This window comes from Lithobates pipiens, unplaced genomic scaffold (genome assembly GCF_037356315.1).
Source record: "Lithobates pipiens isolate NorthernLeopardFrog02 unplaced genomic scaffold, aLitPip1_a1.2 Scaffold_8, whole genome shotgun sequence".
Taxonomy (NCBI): Eukaryota; Metazoa; Chordata; class Amphibia; order Anura; family Ranidae; genus Lithobates; species Lithobates pipiens.
In genome coordinates, this window is record NW_027507903.1 from 490,980,352 (window position 1) to 490,998,139 (window position 17,788).

Genomic DNA, 17,788 nt, shown 5'->3' on the forward strand with positions numbered 1-17,788 from the left:
TTTGGTATTTTGCAGTTATTAAAAACATAATGGAAGAAATTTAATTGAAAGTTCTAATAAAAAAATAACAGGATTAGAAAAAGAAAAATTACCATGCTGGTGAGGGGGAAAACCAGAAACCAGAAACCAGGAAAGGCAAGATTAAGGCCATTTTAACTTCAGCTTCTGGTTTTCTTGTGATTGATCAAATTGAAAAGACTATTAACCAAAGCTGTCAATACCAGTCAAAAAATACTTTGAACAGTTTTATTTATTTTTAGTACATTCATTTCATTCAGAGCTAAACAGCGTGTCTCCCACCTCTCATACTAAAACAGGAATGAATGGACAGAACATTAGAGAAATTCCATGGCCTGCGAACCAAATCATGACTCCTCCTTCCCTGACCACTTAAAATAGAGATAGTTTAAAAAAAAAAAAAAAAAGAGAGAGAAAGAAACATACATGAGCTAAGCACAAAACAAACCAATACAGTGCAGAATAAATAATTTTACAAATTAAAAATATATAAAAAAAAGTGAAGTAACAATGAAATTCATGACTCTTTCAAATGGCAACTCAACTGCCCCACTAAGATGCAGCACATTGCAGCGCATAATTCCCGCCGTAACTCTTGAGCGGTCGTCATTTCCTAAAGGCCAGTGTGACAGTAAATGGCAGCAATTACAATTCAGGGCCTCACAGTGCAAAGGGTGTCACTAAAGAGGAGCAGACCCTCTGTGCCCAGTGTTCAGAGAGGAATTGATACGATTTAATGCTCAATGCAGTACCCTTGCAAGATAACTTAAATCCCCATCCCTTTCCAACAAGGGAAAAAAAAAAAAAATTCCAGCTGGCTCTGCCAACGCGGTTCTGTAGTCATAAGGAATCCGGTTCCTGCAGATTTTCCTTGAGTATATACCAGTTCAACAGGTTCTCGGCAGATAGGTCCATCTGCCAAACAAGTCCGACTTGGCAGATACCTGAGTATTGTGTACTCCCTAATCCAAGAAGCGGTGGTTGTCAAAACTCATAGCTTTCCCGATTTCATGTAGGATGGGATGGAGCCGCGCTGTGTCAGGCCCTCAAAGCGTTTGTAGGTGTAGTTTAGGAAGACCCAGTCTTTGGATTTGTAGTCTGGTTCTGTCGTGTTTGGCACTGAAAAATAAAAAAAAATTTAATATCAGGTCAGTAGTATTAGATGTTAAAAGAAAAATCTGCAGCCTCTGAAAAAAATAAAAATAAAATAAAAAAAAACCAATAAAAACAAAATTAGGCAGAGCATAATCAGCCAGGCTCACGGTTTTCTGCAGTGCTTCCTTTCATATATTGTAGGCCACCAGGGTATTTCCTATATACTTCATTGTTTTTCCTATAGACTGCCTAAAAGATATGTATATTACATGTTTCGCTGATCATTCTGCATCCAGTTTCTCCATTGTTCTCCATCAAGTTCCCAACTATTGTGGCATTGTTTTGTACAGAGATTTGTACTGGATTCTGCCAGGAGCAGCTTCTATTGCACACTTCCAGGCTGGGGCAACTTCTATTCCAGCCTTGGCCCTGACAGGTGGGTTTTCTAGGTTACGATATGTTCAATCGCCAATGGGAGATTGTTAATGTTACTTGTTCTAGGGACATAGATGTATAAACCCATTTGCCTTATTTTGCTTTTTAAACTTCAATATTTTTTGTGTGTGTTAATTGTTTGGTAAGGGAATGGGAATTTGGATTGGTGGTGTAGGTTATGTAAACATTGTGTTTATTTGCTGTAAGACGGTCACTGCTGCCTGTGTAACGGTTCCTGTGTCTTCCAAAAAGTTGCATTGTTTCGCGTTTAATAAAAGTCCTTCTGTACATTTTTTTTTGCTACAGCTGGCCAAGGGCTTTGGGTGGCCTGACCATCAGTACCCTCTGGCCAAACATCCTTCAATCTGAATCAAAAAAGTGGAGTCAAGAGTATACTCATCGTTTACTCCAATGATTAACACAGAGTAAATCATGGTTGCAGGGTCTTAGTGGCAGAAGACTAAAAGGAGATTTAAAACAAGCAGATCTGAACTACTTGGTCTTGTAGCTTTCTATTGGCTTATCTGCTAGTTGGGACACTGAGACTGCTAGGACTGACACGAGTAATCGTTGCTGGAGTTGGTGGTGCCCTTGGATTCCAATTTTGTGAATCGTTAGAACACTGACCCATACCCATTATATTGGTCCCTTCCATTCTTGTCTGTCTTCCATATTGTGTGCTAAAACCTGCTCAATAAATGGCCCAACATTAGGCTATGTGTGCTTAGCCTCCAATTTCTCTCTACCCCCCTGGTTCACCACAATATTAAAACAGTAGGACAATTACAAAAAAATCCTTCAACGATATGCACAAAGAATCATGAATACAATTTCCTGCAGTCATCTCATATAAGAGAAAATTCATTGTTAGACCCCTTTTACAGTGGAGGCAGTTTTCAGGCATTTTTGTGCTAGAAATAGCACCTGTAAAGTGCCCGAAAAAAGCCCATGCTGTCCGAATGTGAAAGCTTGAGTGCTTTCACACTGGGGCAGTGCGCTTGCAGGACGTTACAAAAAGTCCTGCAAGCAGCATCTTTGGGGGCAGTTTAGGAACGCTGTATACAGTGCTAAAGCACAGCTAAAACGAGCAGCGCTAACGCTTGGGCAGCCCCAGTTTGAAAGTAGCCTTAGTTATATCTATATCTATCATGTCTGGGCATTACCCACATTAATCCCCAATACATTCCTCATCCCCTTTATATCATGTCCCAGCATTTTTTCCTCTACCTTGTTCCTGTACAAAGAAATAATTTGTATTACTCCCTGTGACATCAGCATCAGGCTTGTAAAAATTTTTACACGGAGTTCAGTTTCTATCAATGTAGTTATAACCCCAGAACTACATTTCCTTTCACACTGTGTGGGCAGGCTCTTGGAAATCAAGGCCGCAGCAATGTTTGGCTGGGAAAGAATTCAATGTATGCATGTCAAGAGGGACAGAGTGGCAGCGATAGGCAGAGTTCTGTAGCCCAGTCGGTGGCACTGACAACACTGCTTAGAAATTGAGTGCAGCAAAAGCCAATGTTTTTTGCCCCGTACACACGTTCCGATTATCGGACCACAAAAGTCGCTTTGGGACAGATCGTTCGATAATCTGATCGTTAGTACGCAGCTTTCGACAGCCGATCATGACAGTCCGTCCAACCAAATCCGAAGGGACAAACAGGAAAACTTTGGTTGGATGACAGCCCATCGTATGACAATCGTGTAGTCAGTACAGTATGCGTCCGATAAAATTCGTTCGACAAACACCACGCATGATCAGAAACACAAAAATAAACCAGAAGGACACACGGGTCACACGTATTTGACATTTAAAATACGTAGCTACGCACAACGGAAGATTTTTCCAGAATCGTACGACAAATCTTACACACATTTTGCACTGTTGTATTCGATCTTAGTTGTATGCAACAAAATGTGAACGATCTGTCGTACGATAATCGGAACGTGTGTACGGGGCATTAGCAGGAATATAGCAGCGCACAGGACTTCTGACAAAATAGCCAGGTATTTTTTTTTTGTACTTGCAGCATTTTTAAAAGGATATAAATATGGAGGAGAAGTGTTGTATATTAGTACTATTTTGTTTTTCCTGGACATACAGTACCTGCCCCCGATATTGTGTTTCCAGCACGATGGGATCACGCCGGAAATCACGGCTGCGAGGCTGTGCCTCTCACGCTCGCCACCGCATGAGATGCCACGCATCCATAGGAATCCATTGGGGTGGTGAGTGGGAGGAGCGACAGAGCTTGGCGCTGGCTCCCGCGACGGGGGCTCGCAGGTGTCAATCTCGCCGGCAGCACCTACTGTGCTCGCTCATTTATTCTGCACACAAAAACTGAACAAAATTGGTTGAGAACTGCTGTGTATATGGTCAGTGTTTTGCTTAATAAATATATTAATATATAAAGATATGGCACTCTTGCCTAATGTTGCTTACCATGATGTGTGTCCATACCTGGCTGTAAGATATCCGACTCTGGGAACTCATCAAAATTAGAAGTGTCGTCAATGCTTTTTATTTCAATGGTTATTGCTGCCGGTCTCTCTCTGTAAGAAATGGTGAATTTTTAAACATATGCAAAATATCTCCATTCATCTCTTCAGACAGACAACTGAGAAGGGCGGAGGGTACAGGGAGTGAAGATACATATAACTCAATATTACAAGATCATGGTGATGACCACCCCCCCCCCTCCCCCGTCTATGCCACATTTTAACTCCCCCATATTTTTTCGTCCACCTCAATAAAATATATTCTCAGAGGTATTTACTAAAACTGGAACAGACTGAATCTGGAATAGCTGTGCAAGGCTCTTGCAGGCTGTGTAAGCGGTCTGCTCATACCTCATACAGGCTGGCAGTTGCACTCTAACAGGAAGACTCAATGAACTAACTAGGTCAACAGCATCCAGGTAGTTGAGAACTAAAGGTGACAGCCACAAAAGCTGTCAGTATTTGTAGTTTTCACAGAACTCTTTTTTTTAAATTGTGACAGTGGTGGGGGACATCCCCCATTCAATGTCAAAATGGGGGATGGGGGGATTGCTGCAGAGACTAGCACATGTTACACCCTGAATATACAGTGAGAAAAAAAAAAAAAAAAAAAAAAAAAAAAAGTATTTGATCCCCTGCTGATTTTGTACGTTTTCCCACTGACAAGGAAATCATCAGTCTATAGTTTTAATGGTAGATTTTAACAGTGAGAGAAAAAAAAATCCAGAAAAATAAACATTAAAAAAAAAAGTTATAAATTGATATACATTTTAATGAGTGAAATAAGTATTTGACCCCTTCGCAAAACATGACTAAGTACTTGGTGGCAAAATCCTTGTTTGCAATCAAAGAGGTCAGATGTTTTTTGTAGTTGGCCATCATGTTTGTACACATCTCAGGAGGGATTTTGTCCTACTCCTCTTCGCAGATCCTCTCTAAGTAATTAAGGTTTAGAGGTTGATGTTTGGTAACCTGAACCTTCAGCTTTTTATGGGATTAAGGTCTGGATTAAGGTCTGGAGACTGGCTAGGCCACTCCAGAACCTTAATGTGCTTCTTCTTAAGCCACTCCTTTGCTGCCTTGGCCGCATGTTTTGGGTCATTGTCATGCTGGAATACCCATCCATGACCCATTTTCAATGTCCTGGCTGAGGGAAGGAGTTTCTCACCCAAGATTTGACAGTGCATGGCCCTGTCCATCATTCCCTTTGATGCGGTGAAGTTATCCTGTCCCCTTAGCAGAAAAACACCCCCAAAACAATTTTCCACCTCCAAGTTCGACAGTGAGGATGGTGTTCTTGAGGTCGTAGGAAGCATTCCCCCTCCTCCAAACATGGTGAGCAGAGTTGATGCCAAAGATCTCGATTATGGTCTCATCTGACCACAACACTTTCACCCTGTTCTCCTTTGAATCATTCAGGTGATCATTAGCAAACTTCAGACGGGACTGCGTGTGTGCTTTTTCGAGGAGGGGGACCTTGCGGGCGCTGTAGGATTTCAGTCCTTTACAGCGTAGTGTTACCAATTGTTTACTTTGTGACTATGGTCCCAAGCTGCCTTGAGATCATTGACAAGATTCTCCTGTGTAGTTCTGGGCTGATTACTCACTGCTCTCATGATCATTGAACCATAAGAGTTGAGATCTTGCATGGTGCACCAGACAGAGAAAGATTGACAGTTATTTTGCGTTTTTTTCCATTTGTAAATAAATCGCAACAACTGTTGTCACCCTCTCACCAAGCTGCTTGGCCATGGTCTTGTAGCCCATTCCAGCCTTGTGTAGGTCTAATCTTGTCCCTGACATCCTTGGATAGCGCTTTAGTCTTGGCCATGGTGGGGAGATTGGAATTGATTGATCGATTGCTTCTGTGGACAGGTGTCTTTTATACAGGCAACAAGCTGAGATTGCTCCTAAACTCAGCTTGATACCTGTATAGAAGACACCTGGGAGCCAGAAATCTTTCTGCTTGATAGGGGATCAAATACTCATTTCACTAATTAAAATGCAAATCAATTATTTAACTTTTGTTAAAAGCTTTTTTTCTAGATATTTTTGTTATTCTGTCGGTCACTGTTAAAATAAACCTACCATTACAATTCTAGACTGATCATCTCTTTGTCAGTGGGCAAACGTACAAAATCAGCAGGGGATCAAATGCATATTACACCTACAGTGAGGAGAAAAAAAAAGTAACGTGTGTAGTATAAAAGGTGAACTTATTCTTTAAGCTTTTAAAAGCTAGACTGGTTGCCATGCACAGTGTTTATGAACCATTTGCTTACTGGGCACATACGACTATTTACATTACATGGTCAGTTGTCATTGGCTGACAGCTGATCATGTGGTAAGGGGTCATGAGCGACCCCTTACTCTGATCTGTGATCAGTCAAGTCTCAGGCTCGCTGATCACGGAGCGCGCAGTGCAAAGTAGTAAGGCGCTACAGCCATCATTCATCTATAGCGGACAGTAAGGAGTTCATTTCCATTGCGGTTTTCTAGATATTTTTTCCCCATGGCCCTCTGTATTTCGGTTTGTTGTCTCTAACCCTTTTCTTAATGCCCGCCCCCCCCCCCCCCCAGCCTTTGACTGTACAGTGAAGGATAAGCAGCACACCGATGAGCTCATTGGGTCCTTGTGCTGCTTCTTCCTCCCAAAGTCTGAGCTCTGCTGTACAGGGACTGCAAAAGGCCGACACCAAGTCAAATTCAGGTACTTGCACTGCTTACATTTACAAAAACACACTTCCTGATGTATTAAAGAATATAGAGTTGCCTCAGTTTGTATCTTTAATGTCTGCATGGAGTTCAGCGTTACACTTTTTTTGTTGTTCCCCATTTCAATAATATACATTTAAGTTCAGTGTTCTAAACATATTAATGTACACATCATAAAAGAACACGTGTTATACCAAAAATGTTTGATTGTTTAATTTTTTAGATGTCCCCTCATTACTAGTCACTTGATCTTCAACACTGAATTTGTGTCACATTCTACACTTGGACCTGCTTGGGGTGTCATTTGTGCTTTTCGGGTGTCGCTTGGGTTTTGCCCCCTCAACCCGGTCTGTGGCATTTTTGGCCGGCCTGACTACCGATGTGCTGCACCACCTCTGCGCGGGTATATATGCAAGTATATGGGCCAAGTGTACATATGGGTTTCTTCATATTGTATATTTGTTCACTTTTTCCCAGACCATCCCAAATATGGTTGTTACCACCACGGTCTAGCTCCTGATGAGTGACAAAAAGGTCACGAAACGCGTAGAGCTGTCAACTTCCGTGTTGTGTACACAATTTTTAACGAAGAATGTTCCTTTTTGATTTATCCCTTTTTTTGTTTTTAATTCTTCTTAAGTGACACTTCAGTGTGTCACATACCCATAGTTAACTGGTGTTTATTGAATGTGACGTCTCTATTAAGTCCTTGTTGGAATGTATATTTTGATGAAATTGAAAACATTAATGTATGGTTATGTGCAATAATATGTAAATATATGACTATTCGAATTTATTAAAACCTGTTTACCTAAATGAATTTTTCTGCTTCCGTGTGCCTCATACAAAGTCCCGCCCGTTGCTCCCCCTTTTTTTCTAAATATTGAACCGGGGATGGAGGAGGGGATCTGAACAGCCTCTACTACCTCATTTAAAGTCCCAAATAGTGTTGCTCTTTTCCTTAATCATGTGTTATACCATATTGTTTGGACTATAAGACGCACTTTTTTCCCCCAGAAATATGGGGGAAAACGTGCCTGCGTCTTATGGTGTGAATATACGATTAGCACCGCCCCCCGCCACGATCCGGCCTAGGAAAGGCCGCGGCTTCGGCCTAGCTCAAGAGCGGCGGGGCCATCTTGGTGCACCCATCGGCCGTTTACAAGTGATTGCTCCGTCATTTGACGGCGCACTGACATTGTAAACAAACCGTCGTCATGACGACGCCGGTTTCTCTCTCCCCTCTGTGTACAGATCTGTACAGTGGAGGGGAGAGAGATTGGATGGCATTTTATAACAAAGGATACTGCTAATACCACAAACCTAGCCCAACTCTCAATCAGAACCTTTTTTAATCTTGTAAAGACTTCTTATTGCTGCCCTTGACTGTGATGGGAAGATTTTACCTTACTTTCTGCTGATATTACAGCAAGACTACAAATGAGGGGGTGGGTATTCTGCTGGCTGGACAAAGAAAGAGTGTAGGCAGACACAGGGAGCTTGTCCTAGCTCCAAGCTGCAGCAATATAAAAAAAATAAAATAAATTGAGCTAATTTTGATAAAGAAAGAATATAAACTGAGAAAGGGGGGGGGAGACAGATAACTCAACTCAGTGTTTTTACATGGCCACTGAATGCCTGTGATTTACTAAAAGGTTATCTGCATATCCACACATGTACCAGACACAATTATTGGTACCTTATATGGCCCCAGTCTACGCCTTCAAAGAAAGCATGGCTCTTAATTTCTTCAATGCCATTTGCGCCAATCCTGTTATCTGCATCGTTGCAAAACCTGAAACGAAATGTGTGAGAAACAGATAGTTTTATGGCAAACAAACTGATGCCACTGGTGGCTAGCTTATAGGTGACAGCACAGCAGTGGGCTTTACTATCATTCTACCATATACAGGGGCTATAAGAAAAAAATAAATAAAAAATAAAATAAAAAAAGAAGTCTACACACACACACACACACACACACCTGTTAAAATGTCAAGTTTCTGTGATGTAATAAAAAAAAAAAAAAAATATGACAAAGCTGAAATTATTTATAACACACCTTTAATGTGACCTATAAACTGTACAACTCAGTTGAACAACAAACAGACCTTTTAGGTGGAGGGAAGTAAAACTAAAAATATAAATGGTTGCATAAGTGTGCACACCCTTAACCACTTTGCACCGGGTGGACGTCCTGGGACAGCCTCAACTTTCGGGGGTTATATCTGAACGATGCCTGAGGCCACAGACGTCATTCAGATATCGGCATTTTCAGCCGGCGATTTACGGCTGTACCGCCGCTTGATTGTTCTTACGGGCGGCGGGAGGGGGACGTCCCCTCCCTCCTGCCGCCCTCCGGTGCTTCTACAGACTCAGCGATTCCATCGGTGAGTAGGTCACAGGATCCATAGAGATTTCCGGCGGACCAGATGGTCCCCGGAGTATTTATGATTGTTCGGAGGCCGGGCACGATGTTATGATGTTACACCCGGCCTCTGCATTCAAAATAACATGCCACCTCGGCTGGGAAGCCGCAATCGTTTTTTTTCTTTTTTTTTTTTATTTTAGGCTTCCCAGCCTAGAGGTGAAATGTGGGGTCTTATTGACCCTATATCTCACTGTAAATAGGTCCGATCGTGCCATATTCCTATTACAAGGGATGTTTACATTCCTTGTAATAGGAATAAAAGTAATTTTTTTTAGCATGAAACTTTTTCTTCTGAAAAAAACGTGTTAGAAAAATTGCTGCCAAATACCGTGCGAGATAAAAAGTTGCAACAACTGCCATTGTATTCTCTAGGGTCTTTGCTAAAAAAAAACATATATAATGTTTGGGGGTTCTATGTAATTTTCTAGCAAAAAAATTATGAATTTTACATGTAGGAGAGAAATGTCAGAATTGGCCTGGATTCAAAGTGGTTAAACTAATACTTTGTTGAAGCACCTTTTGATTTTATTACAGCAGTCTTTTTGGGTATGAGTATCCGCATGGCACATCTTGACTTGGCAATATTTGCCACTCTTCTTTGCAAAAACACTCTAAATCTGTCAGATTGCAAGGGCATCTCCTGTGCACAGCCCTCTTCAGATCACCCCACAGATTTTCAATCGGATTCAGGTCTGGGCTCTGGCTGGGCCATTCCAAAACTTGAATCTTCTTCTGGTGAAGCCATTCCCTTTGTTGATTTGGATGTATGCTTTGGGTTGTTGTCGTGCTGAACGATTAAGTTCCTCTTCATGTTCAGCTTTCTAGTAGAAGCCTGAAGCTTTTGTGCCAATATTGACAGGTATTTGGAACTGTTCATAATTTTCTCTACCTTGACTAAGGCCCCTGTTCCAGCTGAAGAAAAACAGGCCACACCAAGCTTCACTGTGGGCATGGTGTTCTTTTGATGATGTGCAGTGTTTTTTGTGCCAAACATCTTTTGGAATTATGGCCAAAACATTCAACCTCGGTTTCATCAGACAAGAACACATTTTCCCACATGCTTTTGGGAGACTTCTGGTGTGTTTTTGCAAAATTTAGCCAGGCTTAGATGTTTTTCTTTGTAAGAAGAGACTTCCTTCTTGCCACTCTACCCCATAGCCCAGACGTATGAAGAATATGGGAGATTGTTGTCACATGTACCACACAGCCAGTACTTGCCAGATATTCCTGCAGCTCCTTTAATGTTGTTGTGTGCCTCTTGGCAGTCAATTATTTAATAGTTTAATTTGGAGTGGCGAGTGGTCAGACAGTCCCTGATAAGTGACCTGAGGTTTAAAGGAGTGAATTAAGCCTGAACCCAGTGCTAAGGCTATGCGTGAAAGGGTGGAATGTGTTAAGAAATGACATGAGAATTGGGCCCGATGGGGGAATTTACAGCGCCAGAGGGCAGTTAGCTCAATCTCTGAGATGTATCTGGCAAAGGCTGTAGGCGCTCTGGGGCCTTGTGAGCAAAATTTCCTTATGCAGATCAAAAGCAGCATCCGATACATTATTAAAATCCCACAAAAGTAGTACCGGAGTACATGGATGACTGGCTATAAATGGAGACAACACCTCATTGTCAAAGGGTGAAAGTATATATACACATTTATGTTAACACATACATGAGAGTCCCAATTTCCCAGTAAAAAAAATATATCTGCCTTGAGGATCTATTTGGGCAGTGTGTGTCATAAATGGCGTAGACCTTGAAATCAGTACACTTACACCGCTAGAGTAAGAGTGGAGTGGTTTTGTACTAATTCAAGTTGTGCAAAAGTCTTACTGTATCAGTCAGATGTGTTTCCTGCAAACAGATAACAGCTGGAGAATGATGGGTATAGAATGTGAAAATAGCAGTTCTCTTTTTATAATGTAGCTCCCTCACATTCCATGAGAAAAGAGGTAGTATGTATACTCATCTCGGAACAAAGGAATATATAGTTAGTTTCCAGGAGAATATTCTCAAGGGGGGGGGGGGAATAATTGGGATGAGCTGAAAGTGTGAAATAAGAGTCAGCAGCCAAAGGAAGTAAGGGGCAGGTCGCAAACCAACTGATCTCAAAAGATAGCATACCCAAGCTAGAGTACCATGGTAATATGCAGTGATAGTGTCCTGAAAATAGGGTTACAAAAACACTGTTAAGAAAGTGTGCAACCCAAAACAATAACTCCAACAGTCTGGTGTGAACTCATAACCCATCGTAGCCAGGTAGTAAAAAGAGCCAGGACCTGCAAATCTTTAACAAACACAAGAGTTGTTCAGTGCCTATTAAGACAAACGCAGTAAATCCTTGTGCGTGATGATCTTTAGCTCCCGTGTGAACTAATGAATGGTGAGACTATACCGTTAGAAAGAGAATCATTCTTAGGCCGGTGCACATTAGCGGTTACCCACCTTAGGTTGTTGCTCATGTCAATCAAGCCAGTTAGTCACCATTATTGGGTTTTCAAAGAAATGCACAGATTCGTCTGCAACCCTGCGTTTTTGGACAGTAGTTGAAAAATCTGGATATATGGAAACCTCCTTGCCTTGTATTTCAAGTTTAGGCTGTTGTCTGGCCAGCCGTCAAACTATATCTCTGTCCTTGTAATGAAGAAGTATTAGCAGAAATGGTCGATCAGGGCCCCCTGGTGGTGGAGCTCGAAATGACACCCTGTGGGCCCTTTCCACTGAGAAAAATAGTGTAAAATTATTTTCCCCAAATGTATCAGTCAGACAGTTTTCAATAAAACCTACAGGGTTTTTGCCTTCTACTCTAAGGTATAATGACCGAATATTACTACGTGCGAGCCTGTTCAATATCCTCGACCATTGCTGCAATATCAGAGGATTTTGCCGCGATCAAACATCTTGTAGCAATGGTGGTATTTCACTCTCAACTGAGCTCACTCTACCCTCTAAAGCAGTGGCTCTCTCATTTTCTGCATATCATGCCTAATGTGCAGTAAATGTTCTTTCATGCCCTTAACTTTAGTGGAGAGATTAGCAATAGAAGAGCCATAAGTGTGCACTGCTGTAAGGATATCTTGCAGTGTGGGCTCCCTGTGTTCAGTGTCAGGGAAAGTTGTTGTCTCGTGTAGTGGCGATGGAAAGGTACTCACTGCGGTTCCCAGGAGTTCTGCCAGCATTTCCTCTGCCACAAGTTGAGCCAGTTCTGCTTTCCACTTTGATTGCTGAGCTCCAGACTCCATGGGAGAAGTGGAGAGTTTGTGCAGCATCTTGTGCCTGCTCTGATCATGAGCAAACTTCTCCAGCTTGGCTGCAGTTGCACTGTCTGCCCCAACACGCTGTGTCAGCGGGGGTCCGTCATGTTGTGGATGTTGTCTCCCTGCTGGCTAGTCATCTTTGCAGGCTACACTGGATGGCTGTGAGCAGCTGCAGGGGTGACTCTACCCCGGAAACAAAGGATTCGGTCAATTGCACCAGCTTTGAAGTCTCACAACAGGGGGAAATCCCAGGATACTAGCAGAGCTACTGTGAAGCACACATCCCAGCCATGCCCCGATTACAGCAGGTTTGTAATGACTCCTATTTCACATGAGACTGAATGGGATTGCTTAATTGTGAACACAGCTACATCTCCAGCTATAAGAGGGTGTGTACACTTATGCAACAACATTCATTTTTTTATTTTTACCCCCCTAAAATATTTCAGTTTTTTCAATTGAGTTGTACCGTTTATAGGTTACATTAAAAGGTGGAAAAAGTTCTGAAATGATTTATCTTTGTCTCATTTTTTTACATCATAGAAACCTGACATTTTAAGCGAGTAGGCTTTTTATATCCTCTATATATACGTACAGCTGATGCCGCTGCTTTGTGTTGGAAGCAAACTCACTTGGTGCCCCCAGCACTGACAGCTGTGTAACCGATAACTCCTGGTCACTATTCACAATTAGCAGTAGTATGGTTCCTAATTATGTGATCGCTGTGACACACAATCACAGTGATCACATGGTCGGAAAGTCCAAGAAATACTTGTGGCATTAAGAAACCATTAAAGGAGCATCAGAAATCAACTATAAAAATGTAAATAACAGGCTATTATCCAGCATGTATCACTAATACCCAGCCATTAACCTCCCATGTGGCCAAGCACAGACCTGAGAATTAAATCCTTTGACTTTTCAGATATTGGCACCTCAGGAGGGAAAACAAGCGTTTCTTTCCAGGTCATTACTTTCCGGTACGTCTCCTGCGGTGTTTCTGAACAGAACGGAGGATATCCTGTGTAACGCACAACAAAGACCTTTAATTATATCAGCCACAATAAATCACAGGCACAATAATTAAGTAACAGAATTCCTTAAATTTTACGTAAATGAATCAAAACGACAATGATTATATTACAGAGTTCACATAGCAGAGATCAGGAACTGTGAAAAATTGTGAAAGAATTATGAATAAAGAATTAAGAACTTGTCACTTCTCAAAATGTCAACTACACAGCTATTTGTGGATGCCGTGAAAGATTATGCATCACCACAGGAAAATAGAAACTGCATTTGTTAACCATTATTTTCTTATTTAGGATGGATGCTCCTTCATCCCTCTGTAAGTTGCAGACCTGCGACAAGTAAGCTGCAAGTGATCTGCATACTTCATACTTGTTTAATCTTCGGTCATTCAATAAGTAATGATGTCAAGAGAGGCAGCCCTATAGACTGAAGATTTAAAATGATGCTAAACTATGGTTTAAAACAAAATACAGTATATTCAATATGCATGCTTTATTCGAAAAAGTACCTTCTATATTGCTTTCGGCCTCCAGCAAATCTCCACTTTTTGCTATCCAACTTCCTATTAGCCCTTGTACACACGGTTGGAGATTCCGACGGAATGTTTCCTATCGGACCATTTTGTTGGATATTCTGACTGTGTGTGGTATGCATCGGACCGTTTCCATCGGAATAAGTTTTCCAACTTGCCGGTAAAATTTTCCGACAAAATGCTCCTATCGGACATACTCCGATCATGTGTAGCCTACTCCGACGGACAAAGTTCCATGCATGCTCAGATCAAATTCCTAGACAAAAGCTATTGGCTACTAGCCTGAACGTAGTCCAGTCGTAACAAAATATCACCACGTTATGTACAAATCGGATTTTCCGACAACTTAGTCCGACCGCGTGTATGCAACATCACTTCCGGACCTCTTCCGGAATTAATCCATCGGAATTACTCAGACGGATTTGGTTGTTGGAATCTCCGACTGTGTGTACAAGGGCTAAGAGTGTTTACATTTGTTCTTTATGGTCCCCCTGTATGTAGAACATAACCACGCTCCATTGCCCACTCTTGAGATGGTCTAGTCTTGAAGATCAGTGCCCCAATTACCTGTACAGGTTCCCCCCGCAATGAGATGCTGCCGATTGGCTCTCCTCGGCTCACACTCTGCCAGTGTGACATATTTACATGTGACCGGCTGTGATCAGACACAGCCGATCACATGGGTAAAGAGCCGCATCATTGGCTCTTTACCAAGATCGGGCTTGCACTGTTTACTAGGGAGCAGTGACACTGGGCAATGTTATATGACGTCGACCCAGAACAAGAGGGGATCCCGCCTGCTGTATAGTAAAATGAAGGTAGGCGGGATCCCCCCTCGTTCGGGGGGGGGGGGGGGGGGGAAATCGCGCCATATGACATTGCCCAAGTGTCACTGCTCACACGCAATGATGGCACCATGTTTCTAGGACATGGCGCGAGCCTGAGCTTGGTAAAGAGCCGATAACACGGCTTTTAAACACATGTCAGTGGCTGTGTCTGATCACAGCCAGTCACATGTAAACACGGAAGTGCCGTTGATCAGCTCTCCTCGCCTCACACGGACAGAGTGTGAGGCGAGGAGAGCTGATCAGTGGAACCTCATCACAGGGGAGAACTGTATAGGTAATTAGGGCACTGATCGTCAAGACTAGACCAACTCAAGAGCGAGCAATAGAGGGTGGTTATGTTCTACATACAGTGAGATCATGAAGATCAAATATAAACACTAATAGAAAGTTAGTAGTCAGCGTCCTTTTAAAGCCAAAACTCAGGCAGATATAAAAAGATATATCACATGAAAGTCTCAAGGTTTTCACCTTAATGCATTGTATGTATTAAAAGGTGAAAAACCTTCTTTGCTGCCCCCCAGAGCCCCCCCCTTTTCTATTACCCCAGTCCATCTGATCCAGCGATGTGCATGACCCCAGCAGCTCCAGCCACTGTCGCTCTTCTCATTGGACAGATTGATAGCAGCAGGAGCCATTGGCTCCAACTGCTATAAAATCCAGTGACACGGGAGTGGGGTTACATCATATGTTTCAATGGATGCAGTCTGTAGATAAAGTAGACTTCCGGAAGTCAGCGCTGCTGCAATATTTCATTAGATTCATGCTTACCTATTAACATCTCATACATGATGACACCCAATGACCACCAGTCACAAAGCTTGTTGTATCCTGTCTGCATGAAGACTTCTGGGGCGATGTAGTCAGGAGTCCCAACTGTGGAGTAGGCCTGAAACATGACAATAAATGATTAATTAGATTAGTAGAACACAAGACACAAATACATAAAATGGCAAATAAGTGCAGAATCCTATACTGGCCAGATTTTATGTTACATTTCAATGGTTTGCAGCATTCATAACAATGAAAACTATTTACTAGCATAGCGTCAGCATAGCAACTCAGAATTTACCTTCTTTTTAGCCTGATCATGTGATAGTCGCATGGCTGTGATATCATCTGTCCCTATCAAATCACTCCAATTCACCATCATTCCTATAGTCACTCTGAAAGTACACTGAAGAGGCATGGACAATTTAGCTGTTCAGTTCCAGCGCCTGCTGATAGCCCAACTCCCCCAAGTATACTCACCCCCCAACACCTCTATCTGTGGCAAGAATCTACCCGAATAAGCTCAGGTCTCAGAATTTACCAAATGTGATAATGTTTACTGCCCTCCCCAAGAGGCAGTGGTGCGGCCTAATGTTCCCCACTCCATTACAGCAAAAGCCTGAGGCACCAATCAATAATAATACATATATAATAGCTCAAGGTGAATGTACTAGTAATTTACTTTTAGGAAACATGCAGTCCATGAACTGACAAAGTACGTTCTATGTAATCTCACTATTCTATTATTGCTACCTCTCATATACGCTACAAGTTTCAAATACAAATGATTTCCCACCTGTGTACTTACCAACTGCCTCCTGTTCTTCTTCCATGTCTCTGCCTTCCTCTTCGAGTTCATATTCTGGAATGCTGACATGAAAGAGATTTGTTATATTATGGTGCACAATATACATGAAACTTTTGCACAGGTTGCAAGAAAAAATTAAATGAAAGTGGCATTGGTGGCAGCATACTGAGTTAATTGTTTTAGGTTGCCTGAGCTGCAAGTGGTCTGGTAACTCCTCTCGAACCTCAGAACATGCAATCAGAAGGAGTTTCACAAATGGCGTTAGGCTTTCCCTATGTGGACCTGCAGTTCATGTTGTGCAAGGACACAGAAACAGGACTGTACGGCACTTACTGAAATCACTGGGAGGATTATGGCTCAGATTCCTGTAGAATTCTGTCCGGTGGGCTTTCTTCAGTCCCGTACAAAGACCAAAATCCGACAGCTTGACGTGACCCTGCAAAATGAACCAGGTTATTACAAATTGTACATATTACATGGGAATGGAAGGGTCAAAGTTATCAAAATAAAATAGGACTTTTGATTTTCCAGCAAATTTCCTTATCTAGCAGTAATAGTACCCAACGTAAGACTTGTATTTAAAGACCGTGGATAATATGCTGCCACCTTCACGCGATTAGATACTGTCAAAAAACTTTGCTAGGGCTGCTCCTAGAGCATACCCAAATAACCTTGCCCACTCCATGAGATTCACATTTTTTTAAAAGCAATTCCATTTAATATGGGCTTGCCCCTCAATACATGGCTTCTGGAAGCAGATATTAAGATTTCATCTACGATACTATGGGCTCACCCCTCACTTTGGATCCAAAGCCGTGCCTATTGGGGATATTCCCAGACTCAGAGATTGATAAAATTTACAAAAATATTTTTACATGAAACACTATTCTCGGCCAGGAAAGTTATTGCTAGGCAGTGGGTGAGACTGAAACCTCCTAGTCTTACTGACTGGATAGCAGAAGTAAACAATACCTTCTCTTACAAAAAAAATTCGTATACGTTAACAGAGGATGCCCAAACAAATACAATAAGATCTGGGAACGTTGGTTGCGAGATTCCGACAGTTGTAATTGAATGGTATTTTGTTCACCCAGAAGCGTTACCTACAAAATGTAATCAAACTATGAACTCATTCTCATGTGGGATGCCACATCTTTCTCCTAATTGTCAATCCGATGTGCCTGGAATTTACTGATATACCCTTATTTTTTCTTTATTTTATTTTTCTCTATCTCATGTCTTTTTCCTCATTGTAATGGAACTGTTGCCTGTATGCTGTACAAGATTATCTTGTCTGTACTAATTGTTTAATAAAAGCTTTTTTGGAAGAAAAAAAAAAAAAAAAAAGCCAGAAA

At 41.9% G+C, this 17,788-nt stretch overlaps 1 protein-coding gene across 6 annotated transcripts in view; it reads right to left on the bottom strand.

Annotated features, from left to right (window-relative positions):
* Window positions 1–232: 232 nt before the first annotated feature.
* STK38L (serine/threonine kinase 38 like) overlaps window positions 233–17,788 on the bottom strand; it is a 70,974-nt gene continuing 53,418 nt past the window's right edge. For 2 of the 6 annotated variants that reach the window (XM_077469071.1, XM_077469073.1), the window contains exons 8-15: window positions 16,767–16,869; window positions 16,434–16,495; window positions 15,927–16,031; window positions 15,626–15,743; window positions 13,343–13,466; window positions 8,465–8,560; window positions 3,995–4,104; window positions 233–1,137 (exon numbers count right to left, since the gene is read on the bottom strand). In XM_077469071.1, coding sequence (XP_077325197.1) covers window positions 1,010–1,137; window positions 3,995–4,104; window positions 8,465–8,560; window positions 13,343–13,466; window positions 15,626–15,743; window positions 15,927–16,031; window positions 16,434–16,495; window positions 16,767–16,869 — 846 coding nt within the window. In that variant the 3' untranslated portion in view covers window positions 233–1,009. Of the gene's footprint in view, window positions 1,138–3,994; window positions 4,105–8,464; window positions 8,561–13,342; window positions 13,467–15,625; window positions 15,744–15,926; window positions 16,032–16,421; window positions 16,496–16,766; window positions 16,870–17,788 lie in introns of all 6 variants that reach the window. The other 4 variants (XM_077469074.1, XM_077469077.1, XM_077469076.1 and 1 more) reach the window with 4 other exon arrangements.